We start from the raw sequence: 21,404 nt of genomic DNA, 5'->3' as shown, positions 1-21,404 counted from the left end.
TCAAGTATCTATGTGTTTTTACAACATGTGAAGAACTGTGCTAAGTTCTATAAGAGAAATGACAAGAGGGCAGAAAATTCTGACCTCAGAAAGTTTACACGTTAAAGGTGAAGATAAGTAATTTACTTCACTCACAGAGAAGTAAATTACAAGGAAGAGAGAGCATAAGTACTATCGGAAGGATGCAGCTGACACGTAATCAGAATTTAGAGCCAGGAGAGATTAAGTCCAGCTAGGAGATCAGGAAAGCCTTCAGAGAGGAGGTCTCATTTATTCTGGGCCCTGAAGGATGGAGAGGATCTGGGCATATGGGGAACAAGGGCAAAGCCCTGTGAGAGGAGAGGCATGCACGAGCAAAGGGCTCCTGTTGTTCCCTTTCACACGACTAGTCATGGTTTAGAAAAGAAGACACTGTTGTTAGGGCCTCTCCATGACGTGCGAAAGTGCTGGCTCGCTTAATGGATCATCTCCTTGGGCTGACTGCTTTGGGGTATCATAAGTCATATCATCTTAGGGCCAAAGCCAGGAAAGTTCTGTAAGATTTCATGCCGATGCTGAAATTTGAGAGGCAAGTCATAAAAGGCAAAGCCTGGCATGTAACAGACCATCTGAAATCCACAACTGGTAACTAAGACACTTGATTAAAAACCACAGTACCACGTTGCTTTTCAAAACTCAAGGGACTGACCGCTCCTCACTTACCATGGACATGGATTCCATTTGGCTGGAAAGAAGAGTTTGTTTCCGGCTGATAAGACTTCAGGTGTGATCCTGAGAGCTGCTGGGTATGGGGAGGCTGTGTTCTCTGCATTATAGAAGAAGGAGCTGGAACTCTCCGGGGGCTGATGTGGTGAGGAGATGGAGCAGAAGGTGCAAACCTGAGAAAACAATTATAAAAGGAAACATGAGGGACTGAAATCACAGGAGCAAAGACACTTGTCAAAGCCAAATTCTAATTTCCCATTCTGGCTATGTAACAGCATGACAAAAGAGCCCTTAAAAAAAAATAATTAAGACTTTTGTCTCTCATTTTTAACCACTGACTTCTCAATTGAGATACTGAGGGAATAAAAGAGATCAACAAAGGGACAACCTAGTCACAGTTTGGATTTGCCAAGCTTCTTAAAATGCATTTCAAATACTCTAGGTTTGGTGAAATTAAAAGCACATCTTTTGTCAGACCGCTTTCCTGCTAATTTTTAAATCCGTTTGCATTTTAGGGGAAATTTGATCCATATGTTTCTGATTCATTTACACTTAGCTCATAAACATTTTGTTCTGTAAGACATATCTGAGGCCCAAGAAGTGTTACAAGTCTTTATTATAAGCCTCTCTAATCCTATTCTCTTTAAACAATACATTTTTTTTTTTTGCCAAGAGTAAATTAACGTAAACCTCAAAGGTCAAGTGTGGTTTGAAATCCAGAACCCAAGAGATCTTCGGGGGTTCTCTGCTTGGACAAGAACACTGCCCTGGGTTAACAGGAACACAATGTGGGACATCTTTTGCAATCATATGAGCCGATCACAGTAAGACTATTGGTAGTTTCTGTGGGAGGACACACAGGTATTTAAATAAGGTGACAGCCACTAATCTGACATATAACGTGAATAACTATCCATTGGTCTAATTGTAAGGGAGAATTGGCAGGATGGGAATGACTAGATGTAAAGTGAGTTTATACACTCTAACATCGACCGGAAGGTGTACTTGTGAGAACAATGTTAAAGTTTAGCAATGTCCCCAGACTATCAAAATGGTACTCGAATTCAGTAGGAGGCCTGCCAGGTCAGTAGGGGGCTGGCACAATGTGGTATAGTAAGGAGCAGGGAATCCATCGAGGCAGTGAAATGAAGCAGCAAGATTATGTTCGGGAAAACTATACCTGCAATGAGTTGCTTAGTCTCCCCACAAAAGGCCCAGTGAGTTAAAAATTTTCAATTAGCCGTTTCTTACACCTTGTAGAAAGACAGGCTTTGTTTTACACCAGGGGTGTTCAAACTGCGGCCCGCGGGCCAACTGTGGCCCACAATACATTTTTTTATTGGCCCGCAGCAAATTCCAAAAATACATTTAGTTTACTTAAATAAACCAGGTGAGGCAATATGTACTTCACCTCAAGTGAGTGGCCCGGCTGTTTGTGTATTTTAACACGTATGGTCCTTGGTGAAAAAAGTTTGGACACCCCTGTTTTACACTAACATGTAGAAGTTGCCATCTGTGTATACCACTTATTTCACAGGGACAAATCACCGCATTTTGCTAGGCTTTTGTATAGGGCCGTATCTGATTAAAAAAAAAAAAAAAAGACGGCGAACCAGTCAAGTTTACAAAGTAATTTGCAACATTCTGAACCGGAATGTTTAATAAGGTAGAGCTTCTACCTTTGTATTACAGCTATAAGAAACCATGGGATGAAATGCCATGTTCTGTTTTGCATTCTCCTTGTTGAGGTATGAAGAAGCTATATAAGAAGGCCATGCACAAACCAAGGAGGGAGGATTTGAACCAGATAACCTCTGGGGAAGAGAAGTCAGAGGACACTTAAACAAACTAGTTGTGTTAGGATGTCTGCTTCGTCAATAATTTATATCTTTGCTCTGCTGAAAGAGAATAATGAGTGTCCTGTACCAATAAAATATATCTTTTCCAAGCACATCATCTTAATTGGAATTAGCCTAAAATATGTGCTAAATGGTCCTGAGAGAAACCACAGCAAACGAACACTGGTACTGCTCTGAGAACATCTAGTAAAAACTCGCACGCAAGGATTCCTCACGTGGAGACTGTCTCCTTGGAGAACATGTCATTAATGTGTCTCGTAAGCCACTCTGAGGTTGCGGGACATGGATGAGAATTTGTGGGATCACAGACTTTATAGTTAGAGGAGTCCACACTACCACTCAACACTGGAATCCCTGGGAGGGAGGGAGGGAGTGAGTGAGAGAGGATTTGGATTGGAAGGCAACCTGCATTACTACAGAAATAGCCATCATTGGCATCTCAAGATTTTTTTTTTTGGGGGGGGGGCGTGGGGTGGGCAAAGCAGCAAGATTTGTTGACTGGTTTCCTAATTATATATCTTCACTTGAGAATAAAAGATGCAACGTGCTTTAGATGCTTTTTCTGGTCTTTTCTCCTGGTACTTCTACCACCTTTGTTTTCTGTTGAGGACTGATGGAGCAGAAATGTATGGATTGGGCAAGTTGCAGTATGTAGAAGTAGGACCTTAATATCATGCGCTTGATGGAGAACAATTTTCTTGCATAACACCCCAGCCCCACTGCACATTAAGTCTGGCTCATAAGTAGGGGTTTGATTAACAAAGAGTAGAAAAGGTGGGTGGGGAAGGGGAAGGAGGCAAAGGGTGTCAGCAATATAAAACTTTCTATTTTTATAATTTGGGGTGATGTGGCTATAGAGTGAATTATGATTACTAGCTAAAAAAAGGGGGAGTATTCAACCACTAAAAGAACAGAATTCATTTGAGCATTTTATGAGTCATTTAGAATGTAAGTTCTATATAATAGACTATATCTGTATATAGACTATATATCTACACATAAATTATGTATCTATGCATCTATTTAGAGAGTATATAATTACATGCTAATTATCAATCATTCTTATCCTACTCATTCACACGAGTTCCAAACCCTGGCCATGACCTCTTGGCTACCACATATTACTTAATGTAATAATGATGAGGAAGAAAGATAAAAAATGTGGTCGTATACACACCAGGTTTTAGCATTGCTTATTTCAGAGACCCAAGGGGAATAAAATAATACCTACTGAGCCTTCAGCTAACTCTGTATTTTGCTTTTTGCTAATTTGGATTGGATTTTTCTCCATGTTATTCAAATAAATAACATTATATGGTATAAAGTTAATATAATTTCAAAATATAGTATGTCATTCCATATAAATTATTAATGAAATTTTAAGTATAAACTATTCTAAGTATTCTAAGTAAATAAATGTATGCCTAAGGCAGTCTGATCTGGAAAGAAAAGAATTGGTATAAAAATTTTAACATTTACATGTATAGAGAAAAGATGAAAAGTGGTAGGACGTGATCTCAACTGTCCAGACAATTGCTAAGAACAAGGAAATAACAACTTGGAACTAAAAGAATCCAGTATTAAGAAGAGAGTGTGTAAACGTGACTGATTTTCAAGTACAGCACATAGAATCGATTTTGTTACTGCCTAAAATCACTACACAGTATTTTACTGAAAAGTCTCTCACAATCCCTCTGTTAATTTAAAGTTAATTTTTATGAACTTGGTTACTTGTTAATCAGCTCATAGTAGAGTAGAAATAGCGAATGAAAATTAGGGCTTCAAGAGGCAGGAGAGGAGTGGAGAAGGTGAAAGAGTTCTACTGTTAAGAGAGGCCCACTGACAAATCATAGCAGGAGAGGTGCCAGAAACATGATTTCAAAAGTCAAAAGGACTCAAGAAACTTGAGTAGTTTGAGGCAATTTATTCCAGAAGCAACCCAATAAACAACATGCTCACTAAGTAAACAGAAGCGCACTAAGTAAAACATAAAATATTCCTATTGTTATTGAAGGTGGGATGAATCTCACTTTCTTAGTGCCCTCAACTATTTTCCAACCTTGTTTTGAAACATGCACACACACATACCAAAATAAATACAGTCTACATATTCTGCCCCAAACGGATTTTTTTAATTTGAAGAAGGTACATTAAAAATTTTTATGCTAAAAGAAACAAACAACTTTGATGCTGAGTATAAACTGCAGTGATTTACAATTTTTCTCCTGCAGAATATCTCATTACTCTATTATGTCAGGACAAGATGACATCACTCTAATTCATTGTGAGTTACAGGACTGTCCAAGAGCCAGAAGAGAGATGGTCTGAAAGTTTTCTAAGTCCAACTCTGTCCCCCAGCTGCTGATCTGCAGTTGACATTTCACAGATTTCATTCAACATAGCTTACCAGTCAGTCTCTTCTCTGGCCTTTTATACTTTTATGAAACAACAGAAAATTGTTATGTAAATGCACAACAGACTAGAACTAAAAAAAAAAAAAAAAAAAAAAAAAATCGCTGCTTACCAGAAACATCACACACAAGCAAATCAGAGAACTGAGTCAACCATTTCCACTCATTTAGTGGAGTTTATATAACCTTAGCATGAGCCATAGTTCAATGGCTTGCCAAAAAGAAAAAAAAAAAGGATGGGCGGAAACACGTTTTAAAGGGCCATAAAAGATTTTTTGCCAAAAAAAACCAACCCAAAACCTTAGAAAGGTTTCTGCAACTATTTATCTGTGCACATCTTAGATAATGTCTGATATTCGGGGGTATTTACTTGGTTATGCTCCTTCGTTTGTGTGACCTGCTCCCACCTTCTATTCACATTAAGCTCCCCAACCTTACAATAAGTTGAGCCAGAAGCACAGAGGTTATCTTTCCTGCAAATGTAGTATTCAATTAGAGATAGTTTCACACAACAATAGGCCCCTATGGAGACATGTAAAACTGGTGAGAATCATATGCAGAAAAACTGCAAATGGCAGGAGAAGCAGATGGATGTGCTCGGAGACAGATGTACTAGAAGTCCTGGGCTGGAAATCTGGCTTTGTCCCTTACTATAATAGCTGGGTAATCTTGAATAAATTACCTGACTTCTCCCAGATTCAATTTCAAGTGTAAAATATAGATAATCTTGACTCTCACTAGGGATCGTAAAATCTGAGGTAACATTTGTATTTATTCATTCAAGAAACATCTATTGAACACTGACCAAGTTTGTGGCACTGTTTTTAAGTACTAGGGATAAAGCAACACATGACACATTTCCTTGTCTTTGTGGAACTTATATTTTAGTGAGGGAAGGCAGGCAATGAACAAATTTAAATAAGCAAACCATGTGTTGGGCTAGAGGAAATGAGTACTAGGAAGAAAAATAAAGACTGGAAAGTGAGGGATGGTGATGGATTATGAACAAATTTAAATTGGGAAGTCAGAGATATCCAAGTACTTTAGACAATGAGTGTCTGACACTTTTTAGATGATTCAATACCTGGCTATAGAATGACTTCTCTCAATAGAATAGAAATTTAAGGTATCCCTGATATTAACACGTACCCACTGCTTGAGGGTTATATAAGACTATGGTTCGAGCACTGCATCAGACTATCTATTGAGTTTGTTTGTTTGTTTTAACACTCCCCTCCCACCCTCCACCCCACATACCCCTTATGGTATGATGTGCCCACAGGAATTATATTTTGTGCATGTGTTAGTACTCCAATATTTCTCTTTTTAAAGTTTTCAATTACAGTTGACATTCAATATTATTTTATATTAGTTTCAGGTGCATAGCATAGTGGGTAGACATTTATATAACCAACAAAGTGATCCCCCTAGCACCTACCTGGTACAACATATAGTTATTACAGTATATTGACTACGATCCTTATGCTGTACTTTACATCCTCATGACTATTTTGTAACTACCAATTTCTTAACCCCTTTACCTTTTTCACTCAGCCTCACAAACTACTTCCCATCAGTTGGTTCTCTGTATTTATGGAGTTTTTTTTTAAAAAATTAAAGTTTATTGGGGTGACAATGTTAGTAAAGTTACACAGGTTTCAGGTGTACAATTCTGTGATACATCATCCATATATCACATTGTGTGTTCACCACCCAGAGTCAGTTCTCCTTCCATCACCTATGGAGTTCTTAATATAAAAAAATCTTAGGGCTCCTTTCTCCCTTAACTATTGAGATATAGAAATAAAGCTCAAAGAAAGTGAGGCATTTACTCAACTGGCTAATGTTCTAGTTCTCAGAGCAGTAGTTGTGGTCTTATGTAAGAGTCTCATTTCTTGGTACTGGGTTTCCCAAAGGAGTATCTTGAGTTCATAAATTCATACAATCATAGAATGTTCTAGCTGAAGAGCACTAGAGCACCACCTTATTTGGATGAGATAAAGTAGGCCCAGAAACATGAAATGCTTTGCCAAGTCCCACAGCGAGTTCTCCAGATACCACTTTATCCCAATAAGGTAAGATGCTATCAGTGGAGATGTGAAGCAAGGCAGAGAGATGGGCGGAGGGAGGATGCGAGCGGATTCCTGTGGGTATCTGAGATTTTGATCCTTATCACCGGGTGATGGGGATGTATCAGCAACCTATTGCTTCTGAAACCTGACAATGGAGTCAGGTTTCCCAGTTTGCTTTGGTGAAACTGCTCAATTCTGAACTGCTCAATTCTTGCCCAAGCTGGGCTTATCACTTTAGTCGTTAGTCTTTAGACTTTAGTCTTTCCAATTGGATAACTCCTTTCAAGTACTGCTCTTTCCCCTGTCTATGAATCCAAAGTATTTCTATGTTAACTAACAATTTCATTTCTTCAAGCAAAATTTAATTAAAGACTGTGTTGCAAGTCAAGGACATGTCATAAATGTGTCTTACTTCTCTTCACTTGTGCTATATAAGTAAGCAGTTCTAGCAAGTAATGCAGGACTGTGTGTTACAGCACTGCTTTGGGGGTTAACACTTAGGAAAAAAAGGTGTTTACATGACCCACTAGATTAAATGTTGGTTGATATGTGCTTTGGATTGTCCCCCCCACACACACACACCACCATTTCCATGGGGGTTATAGACCTCCCAAAGAAGGAAGAATGCATCAGAACAGCTTGTTTCATTGTATTCACATGAAAAATATTATTGATTTGCTGCCAGAGAGTAGAAATAATGGATACAAACTGGTCTATAGTGGTTTGGGGAGGTCTTTTTTTATTCCCCAAAAGAATTGTGGGGTATCATCTGTGGTGGTTTTAAAATTTATCTGTGAAAACTAATCAATGAAAAATGGCTTTCGCAGTTGGCCAACTGCAGAGGGGGGAAAAAAGCAATCCTTTTCAGAACCTAAAAAGAAAAGCACAGTTTTAAGGATTTCACAACTGATTTAACATCTAAACCTCCCCTCCTCCCCCAATGATAATACCCCACTTTGTATAGCCAGACAGCACTCCATTTTAGTAGACTTTAGTGGTCTTTATAACGATTTATGAATCACTTCATGAATTCCTGGCTGATTCATCTGGGTGACTATAGTATCTACTTATACTTCCCTTCTGTCTCACAAAAGAGACAGTTGGACTCAGTTCAATCCAGATTTGTCCCCGAATGAATCACAGCACGTTACTGGGGGAACTGCAAATTGAATTCTGCTTCTGAGACAATCAAGACCAGCTTTCAGAAATGAAGAAACAGCCGCTGGGAAGTGTGGGTAATTGCAACACTGCTCATCTGGGCAGGACCAAAGCAGGCCAAGAGCTGTGTACGTCCATCTGAGGACTCTGCTCCAAACGAGTCCAAAAGGGAATCCAACCCCTGGAAGGGCTTCGTGCTCCTTTCTTCTTACAAGATTAACTGCAATATTAACTGCAAATAATTTATCATGTTGGACAAGACCAAGACTCAAAAATAATTGCTGAGCCTCCACAGTGTATGCCAAATGAAGGGCTATGAAGCTACGTATATGATCACCAAGGTTTTCTTTAAAAGAAGACATGTATGTGTGTGTGTGTGTGTGTGTGTGTGTGTGTGTGTGTGTGTGTATAGATATATACATATACATACAGTGAGAAATAGAAACGTAGAGTGTTCTGGAGAAATGTTTCTCCACCTGGGTGTAGGAAGTCAGTTGTAAGTCAAGAAATTAAAGTAATAATGTCCAAGGCAGAGAAATATATTTTTTCTGGCAAACACTGAAATAGGGCCAAGGGCATCACAAGAACTCTGTCCTCCCAACCCTCAGTGGAAATGAAAAGGGAGGAGGAGAGGACATCCAAGATATGTTAAGAGAATTGAACTACACAGGATGCATTTAACCAAGAGCTGGAGGTTTTTGTGGAATATCTTGCCTACAGAATGGGCTGTGACTCCGTTGTTTGTCTATTTCAGAATCTATGTGATGGGGAGAGAGGCAAAAAAAGTCTGATTTTGTCAAATCCTTTACAAAAAAATGTCAAGCAGAGGAAAATTTATCCAGAGTGGTTTTAGACGTTTGATATCAAAATTTAAGCTATGAAAAAATAATTCTGCAATGATATCATATCTTCAGCAGTTCTGAGTATGTCAAAGTAAGGTGGATTAACTCATGGCTCTGTGGCAAAGGGAAGATTCACTTATTTAGCATGGTCTTAGGCATAGAGTTCAGTCAGCATGACAGTAAAATGCAGATTTAAAAAAATTCAGAAGAGAATGTTATGAGAATATCAGACAAGAAATGGTAGAAAAGAAGTATTATTTTTGTCTAAACATGAGAAAGGGAGGCATAGGTAGAGAAAAAATGACCCCTTGCATGCCTTTCTCATGATCTCAAACTGCAAACATCGGTTTCTTGACGACATCAGAAGACTTTTAAACTAACTTCAAATGCAGTGCTCCTGCCAAGTATGGCCAGGTGCCTTTGAAAGGCATTGCCAAATGAGACCTCAAAAGTCAATATAATTCATAAATTCGAAAAGAAACTAGCTGGGTGGTGGTTTGGTCAGTAATAACATGTGCCGTTCTTTGGCTAGAGAAATAAATTGGAGGAAACAGTATCTATTTAAAAATTCACAGTTAGAGAGTGGCTCTTGGCTCTTATAGAAAGAAAGAACATCATATACCTGGATGTCTACTACCATTTTACATCTCAAGCATCTTATCCAGCACTATGAAATGATAAATATTTAATAAATGTTGGTCATCCCTGTTGAAGAACTACTCTGTTGAACAGACCACTGGATCCAAAAATTTGGCTCCCAAATTGGTGCCAATTCTATTGTCCAGGTAGATAGTGCCTTTGTCTCATTTGTGCAAATGTCCAATTGGAGATCATATTTGCCCAGACATCATAGTTTCTGTTTCTGACGGGAGAACATCTTATTTGAGGGAATGACTTCAATCATTTACTCTGAGGAACATGATTGAAACAGAAAAGTTTTCCTCCTTGCAACTAAATGGAAAAAAAACAAAGACTATTTCTCAGAAAAGGAAGCAAAAAGACAAATCCAAAGAACTTTGTTATGAATGGATAAGGAAGTTATGGTATATATACAAAATGGAATATTATTCGGCGGTAAGGGAAGATAAAATAGGACCATTTGTGACAACATGGATGGATCTTGAGACTATAATGCTAAGCGAAATAAGTCAGACAGAAAAAGTAGAGTACCATATGATTTCACTGATATGTGGTATATAAGGCAAAAACAACAAAAGAACAAGACAAACAACTGAAAGAACAAAAACTCATAGACACAGACAACAGTTTAGGGGTAACCAGAAGGTAAGGGAAAAAGGAGAGTGGGGCTCTAGAAGAGGGTAAATGGGGTCTAATATATGGTGATGGAAAGAGAACTGACTCTGGGTGGTGAATACACAATGGGAGATATAGATAATGTATTACAGAATTATACACCTGAAATCTATGTAACTTTACTAACAATTGTTGCCCCAATGAACTTTAATTTAAAGGAGAAAAAAAAGAACTCAGTCTTTTGGTTTCTGCTCACCTCCACAGTCTCCTGACCACTAATAAACACACAGTTCTTCACTTGCAAAAAGATATAGCCTCTTAGCAGCCAATTCCCTCAACTGTTCTCATCCAAGAGGGGAAAAGACAAAGTTGATTTCCAGATCACACTGTTAAAACAATAAACAGAGGCTTCCTTTTGAACAGCCTCTCTACGTCAGAGATGAGGCACTTCGTAATTATGTGGATGTCTTGACTCAGGCTAGAACAGCTTGTGGGCTCTCACTTGGGAAATTCTGGCTCCATATGACTTGCTGTTTCAGAGAAAGCACATGAAAAGAACACACTGGCACATTTGAATAATGTAATGGCTTAGTGTGAACTCCATGATGCTTCATGCTAATGCCTAAAGTAGAGGTTGCAAGAAAAGGAATTCTATTTTACCTCAAGCCTTCCTTGTTACTGTCATGACTCACTTTCCTGACTGAAAATCCAAGGGGACTAAAAAAACATCATCTTGGGCTTCACATGAGGTAGATTTGTTTGGAATGTGGGAACAAAATAAAGATGGCTGATTTGGCATTCAGAGGTGAAACAACTTTGTTGGCATTTAAAAAATATAGTTCCTTTTACAGACATTCTAATGGTTGGTTTGTGACGTGTGCTTGTAATTAATCTTAAAGGAAGAATTTTATATTTTGCAATTAAACATACATGGAAAACAGTCTGATGTGAATGAATACTTGAACCACAAGGCAAGCTGTTTGGTAGAGTGCCACACGTATGCACATAACAGTGTCTCTTGCTTTGCCATAAAGTGACCCAGAGGAGAATGTGGAGATGGAAAAACAACAATCATCTATTCAAGGATACGGTTACCTTTCCCAGAAATTATAAAGGAATCATAGTCATAGTCCTTCCTTCACATTCATTTATTCCACACAATTTCTTAGGTGTCCCCCTCTAAGTGCTGAGGGGAAAGGGTTGTGAACAAGTTAGTTGTAAGCATGACATAGTCTCTGCTCTTGGGGAGCTCCCAATTCTAGTGGAATATAAGTAGATCAGTAAACAAGACGGTGTAATTTCAGGGAGTGTTAGACTTACGAAGAAAAACAGAGCAGAGTAAAGGACTACAGTGAGGTTGAAGGGGGGAATTTTAGACAGAGTGGTCAAGAAAGGGTTTTTTTAAGAGGTAATATTTGACAAGACACGAGGAATGAATATACAAGTCATGTAATATTTCGGTGAAGGTACCTTTCAGGTTTCAGGAACAGCAAGTACAAAGGCCCTAAAGTGAGATGAGGTAGTGTTTTCCAGGAACAGTAAGAAGGCCAGTGTGGCTGGAACAGATTAAGCAAGAGGAGCAATGGCAAATAAATTTGATGAAGGCCAGACCATAGAGGGCCATGCAGATTTCAAGAAGTGCTTAGACTTTATTCCAAGTATGGTGGGAGAAGGGATGTGAGCAGGAAATCCTCAATGATTCAATGTACATTTTAAAGGGCAGGTCTTTCAGTGAAAGAAAGGCCTGTGTGCCTTGATGGGGTGAGGGTTGTGGGTAATCAAGACTGGATAGGGGAGACCAGTTAGGGGCATGTTGTAGTTGAGATGGGAGAGGATGGTGGTTAACTAGGCTTGGAGAAGAGGAGCTGACTAGGCTGAAATGTATTTGAACTAACAGAACATATAGATTAATAAGAAGTGACAGTATTTGGGGAAAAGGAGTAATCAAACTTGAGTCCTAGGCTTTTAGGTTTTTAATTTAGATTTTTTTCCCTCCAGTGGAGCCACTCACAATCACTAGGTAGGTAAGAAGATAGTAACAGTATCACCATTTTCCCCATGTGTGACTACTAGGAGTATACCAGCATGGCATATTTAAGAAGCTATTAGTCAGATGATTATCTCTATAAGAAGTAAATTCATTCCGAAGGTCAATAACCCCAAAGATATTTGCCACAGAGGATGAAGCATGGCTGTGGTCACAGATCAGCATTTAAGAAGTTTAAAGACTGGTGGCTATTCTTCCCTGGAATAAACATTGAGAAGTACCAGAAACTTTTGATAGATTTAAAGAAAACAAAGCAAAAACTGACCCCAACTGCTTCCAATCTAAGACCCAAAGTTCTAATCTCTCCTTTCAAGGCTAAGAGACTGGAATTTTATGCCTCTTCACTGTTCACAGCATTGACATTCATTACATTCAGTGATTCTCAAGTAGGATGTGTGTGTGTGTGTGTGTGTGTGTGTGTGTTGTTTTGGGGGTTGGATTTTGGATCCCCACCTCTCTTAATCTTGACTGTATGTGAAATTGACCACTTTATGGAATGCCAAATGAGGATAGCTGTTTTCTGAATACAAAGTGCTGCAGCCCCAACAAAGAGAGATATTCACGATCAAGTGGCATTGTGCGACGATCGTATCCACAGACTCTAACAGGATGATGTAGATGCCAACATGCAAGCTGATAAAATTGGCTATTTGAGGTTATGTTTGTTTTTTGACTATGGCTTTTCTCAATTATTTCAACACTCAGGATTAACGAGCTTTATTTTTAAGATTGACGACCAGTGTTTATTTGTCAGCCTGTAAGTTTGGTACCTTTCTATACACGTAGGAAAGTGTCTGTCATATATGCTTCGGAGCCTCTCAGAGCAATGCTCTCTGGGTAAGCTGCAACTAAATTATGACACCCAGCAATGTGGATACCTCTTAACAATATTCCAGTCTTCTCTGATATAATAATAAAAGTGAGGCCAAGTTATTTCTGATATTAGAGCTCTAATGTTCAGATGTTTGTTACTTTATCTCTAGCACGGAGGTCATTTTTTTTTTTTTTTTTTTTGATACTCAGTGACTCTTCAAAACCCTGGTATGCCAAGCTTGTATTATAAAATACAGGCTTTGAATTGCAAGGGACAAAACTGTCTTTTCAAATTGTATTAAAAATGAAAATAACATAAACCCCACTGTGCTGCCTCCTTAGTCTAGGATATACAAAGAAAAGCCCTGTCTATTTGAGGACTAGACGAACCATTTGTCCATTCTTTGTCATTTCTTCTTCTGTTGGGCACAGATTACATACTAAACTCTTGCCGGGTGGTTAACATCATAGGGAGGTATTTGGAATATATTCCAGATCACCAGGATATTCCAATTGGCTAACTACACAAATTCTTGTCCTCAAGATAAAGCCCAAACACCTTAAGGCAGTTCAGAAGGTTCCTCCCACATTTATACCTGAAGCTCCATCCCTGCTCTCTCTCTCCTCTGAGATTTTGAACACACCCATGTTGCCTGGCAGCTTCTATAGGCCCTCAGCTTTCCCAAGGATATTTCTTCCTCGAGTCCTCCCTCCCCAATTTTGGGTTAAGTGATTTTCCAGCCCCCTGCAAAACTCTTTCATTACATCTGAAATTATGCTTGCTTGTTGACCTGGTTGATTCTCATTAGACTAGACACTTTATGAGGGCAGGACTCCTATCAGTCTTATTGACCACTATATCCTCAGTGTCCAGCATACTACTTGGTACACAAATGCTAGCTGAGTGAATTACTCAATAAATGGAGGAATCCAATGCTGATATAGATGTGATAAGCTTTAATATTTTATGTGACGCTTAAGATTTTTATCCATTATCACACATATACTAAGAGATTAAGAAAAGAGATGAAAAGGCTCCCGGTCAAGATGGCAGAGTAGGTAAACCCTGTGCTTGCCTCCTCTTATAACCACATCAAAATTACAACTAAGCTGCAGAACAACCATCATGGAGAATCACATAAGGTCTAGCCGAACAGAAGTCCTATAACTAAGGATATACAGAAAAAGCCACTATGAGACTGTTAGGAGGGGCAGAGACACAAAATGAGCTGGTACCACACACACATGTGGCAATTAAAAATCAGGAGGGATATTTCAGCTGCAGAGGTTGCCCCTGAGGAACAAGGGTTCTAGCCCCATATCAGGCTCCCCAGTCCAGGGTTTCAGTACAGGAAGAGAAGTCCTCACAGCTTCTGCCTGTGAAAGCTGGTGGAGGTTGTGGCTGAGTGAGACAGAGGGCTGCTGGAGTTTCAGGTGTTCCTTTTAAAGCGCCATTGCATGGAATTACTCACTGATGGATTGACTCATACTGAGCTCCTGCACCGGGGCAGTGGCTCCAAAGACATCAGGGACATATAGGGAAGAACTGAATTGTCTGGCTTCAGGGCAAGGGCTGGAGGGGCAGCTTTGTCCCAGAAAGAAGTGCTGGCAGAATCCACTGTTTCTTTGTTGAGCCCTCCTTCCCTCACCTCTGTCCCCCCAGAATGCAGACACAGGCGGCTGCCATATCTGAGTCTCCATCAACCTGGCTAACACCTGTTGCCCTGCTCTGGTGATTTTCTGAGACCCTGCCCCACCCAATTTGTGGGCCTACTCCAGCGGCTTCCAGTGGCTTTTCCATACAATCTGTCTTGCCTCATGCTGTGGACTTTCCTAAAAGCTCTTAAAGGTGCACAAACCCCAAACAAGCTGCGATCTGACCTTGGTGTGCCCCATACCTCTTGCTAAGCAGCCCCAAGCCCAGCACTAGTGGCAGCCATCCTTGGTTCACAGCTTAGCCTCTCCCAGTCACCTCTAAGCCCAGCACAAAGGGCAACCATCTGCAGATCACCTTGTGGCTCATACCAAGTGGCCTTGAGCAGGGCACAGGCAGAGACTGATGTTGGCCTGCAACAGAACCCATCCAGGAAGCATGAAAACCAACAAACATGGTGGCCATCTTCAGATCACACCAGAGTAACCACGCACCCCACCTCCACAAACAATGCACCCAAAGGACAGACTGGGCAGACATCAGATTCCTGCTAAAGCAAATCTTGCTCCATGGGGTCAGCCCCTGCACAACAGCTTCTCCACTGTAGTTACAGCCAGTTCTCACAACCAGTGAGCCCAAGAGTCAGTCCCTCCCACTGACATGCAAACAGCAACCAAGGATGAATGGAGTAAGACAGAGAAAGGCAAATTCCATATGATTTTACTTATTTATGGAACTGAAAGAACAAAATCAATGAACAAACAAATCGGAAATAAACTCATAGACACAGAGAACATTTTGGTGTTTGCCAGATAGGAGGAAGTTGGAGAGGATGGATGAAAAAGGAGAAGAGATTCAGAACTACAAAGTGGTAGTTATAAAATAGTCATGATGATGTAAAGTAGAGCACTGAAATTATACCATCAATAATACTGTGATGGCGATGTGTGGTGTCGGATGGTACTGGATTTAACAGGGTGATCACTTCATGGGTTGTATGGATATCTAGTCACTGTATTGTACACCTGAAACTAGTATAGTGTTGAAAGTCAACTGCAATTGAAAAATGAAAAAACAATGTTTTTAAAAAAGAAGAGAGAGGAAGATTATATGGAGAGGGAGAGCGAGAGAAAGTCTATGAACGATCTCAGTGGGTGAACACACCAATGTCCCTGTTTGCTCAGAAAGTCCAGAGGAGAGAAGGACAGCAAAGCAACAGGTCTAGTTCTGATATATATATCAGAACAAGTATTGATTGTGTCAATGCATGCAGGTTACATCAGATCGTGGGAACTTTCAGAGTTGGGATCACCACTATCTAGACCAATGAATCAAGGGGAACAATCCTTTCTTGGAACCCCCCACCTACACAGTGGGAATTAGCAAGGACCTCCTGTTTCCTAGGCATTCCCCTCACTGATCCGTTTCCCCTACCAAACCCTCCTCAGCACCTACCACTGGGACATGCAGCACAAGGCACTTTGGAAGTTACAAGGAAATTTAAGGTTCCTGCCCTCGAAGAACTAATAATCAGTCAGCAAGGTGACATTTGGGAAATGGTAAATTTAGATTAAACAGATAATTAGAACCAAGGGAGTTAACGGGGGATTTGTATCTTTTAGCTGTAAGAGACAAATAGGCTTTCTGGGTTGAGAACTAAGCCAAGCTCCAAAGGCTAAGTAACAGTCAAGAATATGACAATAAGGGGAGTCTTTAAGTAGAGAAAGATTCTGAATTAAGATGCAGAAACCAAGCAGGTGAGTAGACTAGAGTTGTTTGACTAGAGCTGAAGAACCTGACAGTTGCAAAGATGTTAAATAGAACACAGTCACTATCTCTGACCCCTTAGCATCCAGGAAAGCTACACTATGCTCTCAATGCTCAATTAGAAAATGACATCTGTGAAGACCAGCCCTAGTCACTCAAAGGCACAGAAAGAATACACATACACCAAAGAACTTAGAATTCTAGCAATGCCACATTTCATTCTGATATGAATGAAAAACAGTAAGACTTCCCATGACTTGATACAGACTTAAGAAATTGGCATTTATTTGGTTAAGGTATTTTGAAAACTCTCTCAAAAACAACTGTCCCTAACATTGTCTGCTGTTGATTCCTGTACGAGGTTGTATGCTCCCCGAAGAGACCTCTCCTTAGTTTCAGTCTTCTATGGCTCAGAGGTGGAGCTCATAGGAAATCGGATACCAGTCGCTCCTCTAGTCAATCCACAAGTTCCCTTAAGCTCTGCCACTTGTACTATAGAGCACACCATGTTGGTGGCTTTCATTAGAACGGAGGGCGGCAACTGACATGTACAAGATGAACTGCACAAATCCAGCTGACTTATTACTGGGATTGCAAGATTTCTCTATCTCAAAGAGGCACTTCCATCAACATTTTGATTCTTTTCTGGTCTAAAAGACATACTATGAAACTCAATGAATTATCATTTCTTAAGACACTGGGTTCCTCTTAAAAGAAGCCACTATTATAATATACCTCTGGCTTGTTCAACATGACATAGTAGTAAAACACTACTTCCCATAATAAGTTTAAACCAACATTAGGCGATGTGGTGTGATACTGCTGAAATCACTGAAATGATGTGTCATTTAGACAATATTTCACAATAAAAATGGAACCTCATCAAATTGATAGAACTTGCTTTTATTTTATTTTACGATGCTGAAGAATCGAAGAACCTGAGGCTAACTGAATAGATGTGGTGGACCTTTCCTGACTTCTGACAGTGACTCAGCTCATTTTATTAATAAGCTAAAGCTAAGTAAATTATGAATCAATGCCCACAAAGCAGGAAAAAATGCCAATTTCCCACTAAAAATCGCAAAGTGTGATAAACCTATTTCCGTTAAGAAAACTGCTAGAGTTTTTACTGGGGGATTTCCCAGGCAAACAGAGGTGAAGATATATAAACCAAAAGCGGAAAGTAAGCACATTTCCTCTTAGTGTTTTTATGCTGGACACTAATGCAAACACAGTGAATAATTCAGGACTGTTTCATGTCATCCTCCTCTCCAAACCTGATCGGAAGAGATAACCGTCCACACACTTGCCCATTCCATTTGGCCTGGCACAGGGATGGGGCATACATCCTGTGGGAAGAGCAGAGCAGCAAGGCAAAGCCACAAGTGAAACGTCCGCTTCATTCATGCAGCCATGTAAAGTACCACCACCTTCCCCTTCCTCTCTATTTTCCCTTCCATGATTATTTACACTATCAACCACTGTAATCATTTAACAACACCCTCTGGCTTCTAAACCTGAATCTCTCAGCCAAGCCAAGGTTGCCTGTTTTTATGTTAGCAGCAACAGCTACTGAGTGTCTGCTTTATGCCATGTCACATGCTACATGCTTTACCTGCTTTGGTTCATTTACTCCTAATTCCCTATACAGTGCAAACTAACACTCAAAGGAGCTAAGGAATACCATTTCACCTAGGTGGTTTTCCTGCCAAAAATGTTTACAAAGAATCTGTTTAGTTCAAAACAATCAGACATATCCAAACAGTAAAACATTCTGCAAAACAAAGGTCCCGAGTTAAAAAACTGCCAGTATCAGAAAGACAATAATAATAATGATGGTGATGATAATTTTTAAAAAGCTGTAGAATTTCATTAGATTCAAGACCAAAAAGAAGTGAGAATTGGGATCCTTGTTAGATCCTGGATCATAAGAAGAAAAAAAATTTTTAGCTGTAAAAAACATTGTTCTCACAACTGGGTAAATTTTAATATTGATTGTATATTAGATAATAATACTGCATCATGTTAAATTTCCTGAGTGTGAACATTATACTGTGATTTTGTAGAAGAATGTCTTTTTTAGGGGCTCTCTACTGAAGTAATTAGGGCTAAAGTTCAATGATATTTGCAACAATCTCTCAGGTGGTTCAGAAACAACAGGCAACCAAAACAACAAAGGATCTCAAGGCACAGAAAGAAAGACAAGAAGAGATAGAAAGAAGGTGGCAAAATATAACAATGGGTGAATATGGGTGTAGGGTATATACTGTTCACTGTACTATTCTTGAAGTTTTGAAAGTTTTTACAAACTTCAAATTGAAAAAAATGAAATTGGAATTGAAATGAAATTCAATTTCAATTGGAATTGAAATTGGAATGAAAATGGAATTGAAAAAAATGAAATATTACAGAAACAAAAATGTTAAAAAGAAAAACCAACCCAAGCATCAGGAATATCTAAGGAACACAGTAAAACAATTAGCTAGTGCAGGAGCAGGGATGCTGTTTTTGACTTTAATAATGGCTAAAATCTCTTTTTTTACATTTATTTTTTTAATGGCTGAGTACAAAAAGAAGATATATAGATTGTTTTTCTCTTGTAGTCTTATAAAGAGTCATTATGATTACTACCACGTTTCCCTGAAAATAAGACCTAGCTGGACAATCAGCTTTCATGTGTCTTATGGTGCAAAAATTAATGTAAGACCCGGTCTTATTTTACTATAATATAAGAACAGGTCTTATGTACTATAATATAATATAGTATAATATAATATAATGTAACATAATATAATATATTAGTATAATATAATACCGGGTCTCATATTAATTTTTCTCCAAAAGACGCATTAGAGTTGATTGTCCGGCTGAGTCTTATTTTTGGGGAAACACAGTAACAAGAAAAGGAGATGAATCCCATTGTGTGTTCACAACCCAGAGTCAGTTCTCCTTCCATCACCATACATTTGATTCCCTTTACCCTCATCTACCACCTCCCTCCCCCTTATAGATGATGTAATACAGAATTGTACACCTGAAATCGATGTAACTTTATTAACAATTGTCACCCCAATAAACTTTAATTTAAAAAAAAAAGAAAAAAGAAAAGGAGATGAAAAAGAAGAGGTCCCAATTGATAATTTCTTAGCTTCACTACTGTGAAAATTAATAAACAGAAACCTCATTTAAAATGGAGTCAGGAGGCTAGAGAGAGAACTCTCATGCACATGTCACTCAATGCACACTACTGACACCAACAGGAAGAGGCATACCTTATATCTCTGACAGGAAGTGATACTACAGGATACTTCAGCAAGAGGAAAAAGATTCCTCCTTGCCCAGTAACAGTTCAACCAATGGGAGACTGCCATAACTCAGCCAATTAAAAGTCACATATTTCAAACGAACTTCCAGTTTCCTCCAATGGGCTCTTCCTTTACAACAGCTCCTCCCAAGTCCACAAAAGAGTATGCTTACCTTTGTTTCTCTGGACTTGCATGTGGACCGCCATTAGACTACATGTCCTGAATTGCAATTCTTCCTTGTTCCTGAATAAACTTATTTTGCTGGAGATATATCTGGCTCTCTATGTGTTTAAGGTCAACACTACCTTGTGGAGTAGGATTCTCAGCCAGGCAGAATGCAATGAGATGAATGGAAAGCCCATAGCTAATGTCATTTAAAACCCAACTGGAAATTAAATAAAATGCTAAAATGAATAAACTCATCTCAACTTACAGGAATACATCCAATAACAACAAAGATTGCTTGTCTCCAGTGTCTGTGAACTTAATACAGGGTTATAATTCATTCTGCTTTGGGGCTGATCCTGTGGAAGGAGGCTTATCATTTGTAGGCACTTTAATATGTAAAGAGAACTGTTAAAATAAGTCTGACATCTTCTGGTTTCTATTTCTAATTGGTCATGAGACACATCCACACAGATCTCTTACAACCGGCTAGAACTCAAAAAATCAAGTCCAATTATTACTGTTCCTTCTTTCTCATTCTTCCCTCTACTCAACACCCTCATTTCCTCCATTCTACACTCTTCTTATGTTTTCAATTTATTAATGGCACTATTTTCCATCTTGATGTCTAAGGGTGAAACTCGGGTAAATTTTGGCCTCTCCTCTTTACTCCACACATACATTAAAAATGAACAATTCTTCCTCTTGAATACATTCTCCATCCTCATGGCTTTGCCTCAGTTCAAGTCCTCATACTGCTCACAAAAGACTCCTGGACCAACCTCCTTCTTCTTTTCCCTACCTCCTGCCCCTGCTTCCAGCCTCAATTACTCTACCATCTTGTCGCCTGAGTCCTTTCTCTATAATGGTAATCTGATGTACTTCTCTCCTAATAAAGAGCCTATCATGGTTCTTACCTAATGTCATCAGCCATGTACACTCTGGATGATGCCGCCTGAGCTATAGGGATCTTCCTCCAGGTGTATATTTGCCCCTCCTCATCTCTTGCCTATGTTCCTGTTGATGCCTTGGATGCTATTACCAATTTATCCACCTGGAAAAGACTTAGTCATCCTTCAGTGCCTAGATTATTCAGTCTTACTTTCCCTCCCTCCCCGAGGCAGAGTTGGGGACATCCTCTTCGAGCTCCTGTGGCATCTCTATTACATCATTTAGTCAAACAGAATTACTATACTTTGCTTACATATCTGTCCTCATCACTAGTCCTGTAAGGGCAGGACCAAGTTTTAATAGTCTGCAGCAACCAGCACACAGCAGATGTGTAGGTATACATTTAAAAATATACGGTTTATTGGATTTAAAAAACACATTTTTGAAAGCTCAGAGACTAT

General features: G+C 39.3%; 1 protein-coding gene across 4 annotated transcripts in view; it reads right to left on the bottom strand.

The window, feature by feature from the left end:
* GLIS3 (GLIS family zinc finger 3) overlaps positions 1-21,404 on the bottom strand; it is a 422,399-nt gene that overhangs the window by 27,319 nt on the left and 373,676 nt on the right. For all 4 annotated transcript variants that reach the window (XM_081066032.1, XM_081066029.1, XM_081066031.1 and 1 more), the window contains one exon: positions 703-878. In XM_081066032.1, coding sequence (XP_080922158.1) covers positions 703-878 — 176 coding nt within the window. The remainder of the gene's footprint in view (positions 1-702; positions 879-21,404) is intronic.

Source organism: Rhinolophus hipposideros (assembly GCF_964194185.1).
Source record: "Rhinolophus hipposideros genome assembly, chromosome: 11".
Taxonomy (NCBI): Eukaryota; Metazoa; Chordata; class Mammalia; order Chiroptera; family Rhinolophidae; genus Rhinolophus; species Rhinolophus hipposideros.
The sequence above is the reverse complement of the archived record's forward strand: the minus strand, read 5'-3'. Positions and strand labels throughout refer to the sequence as shown.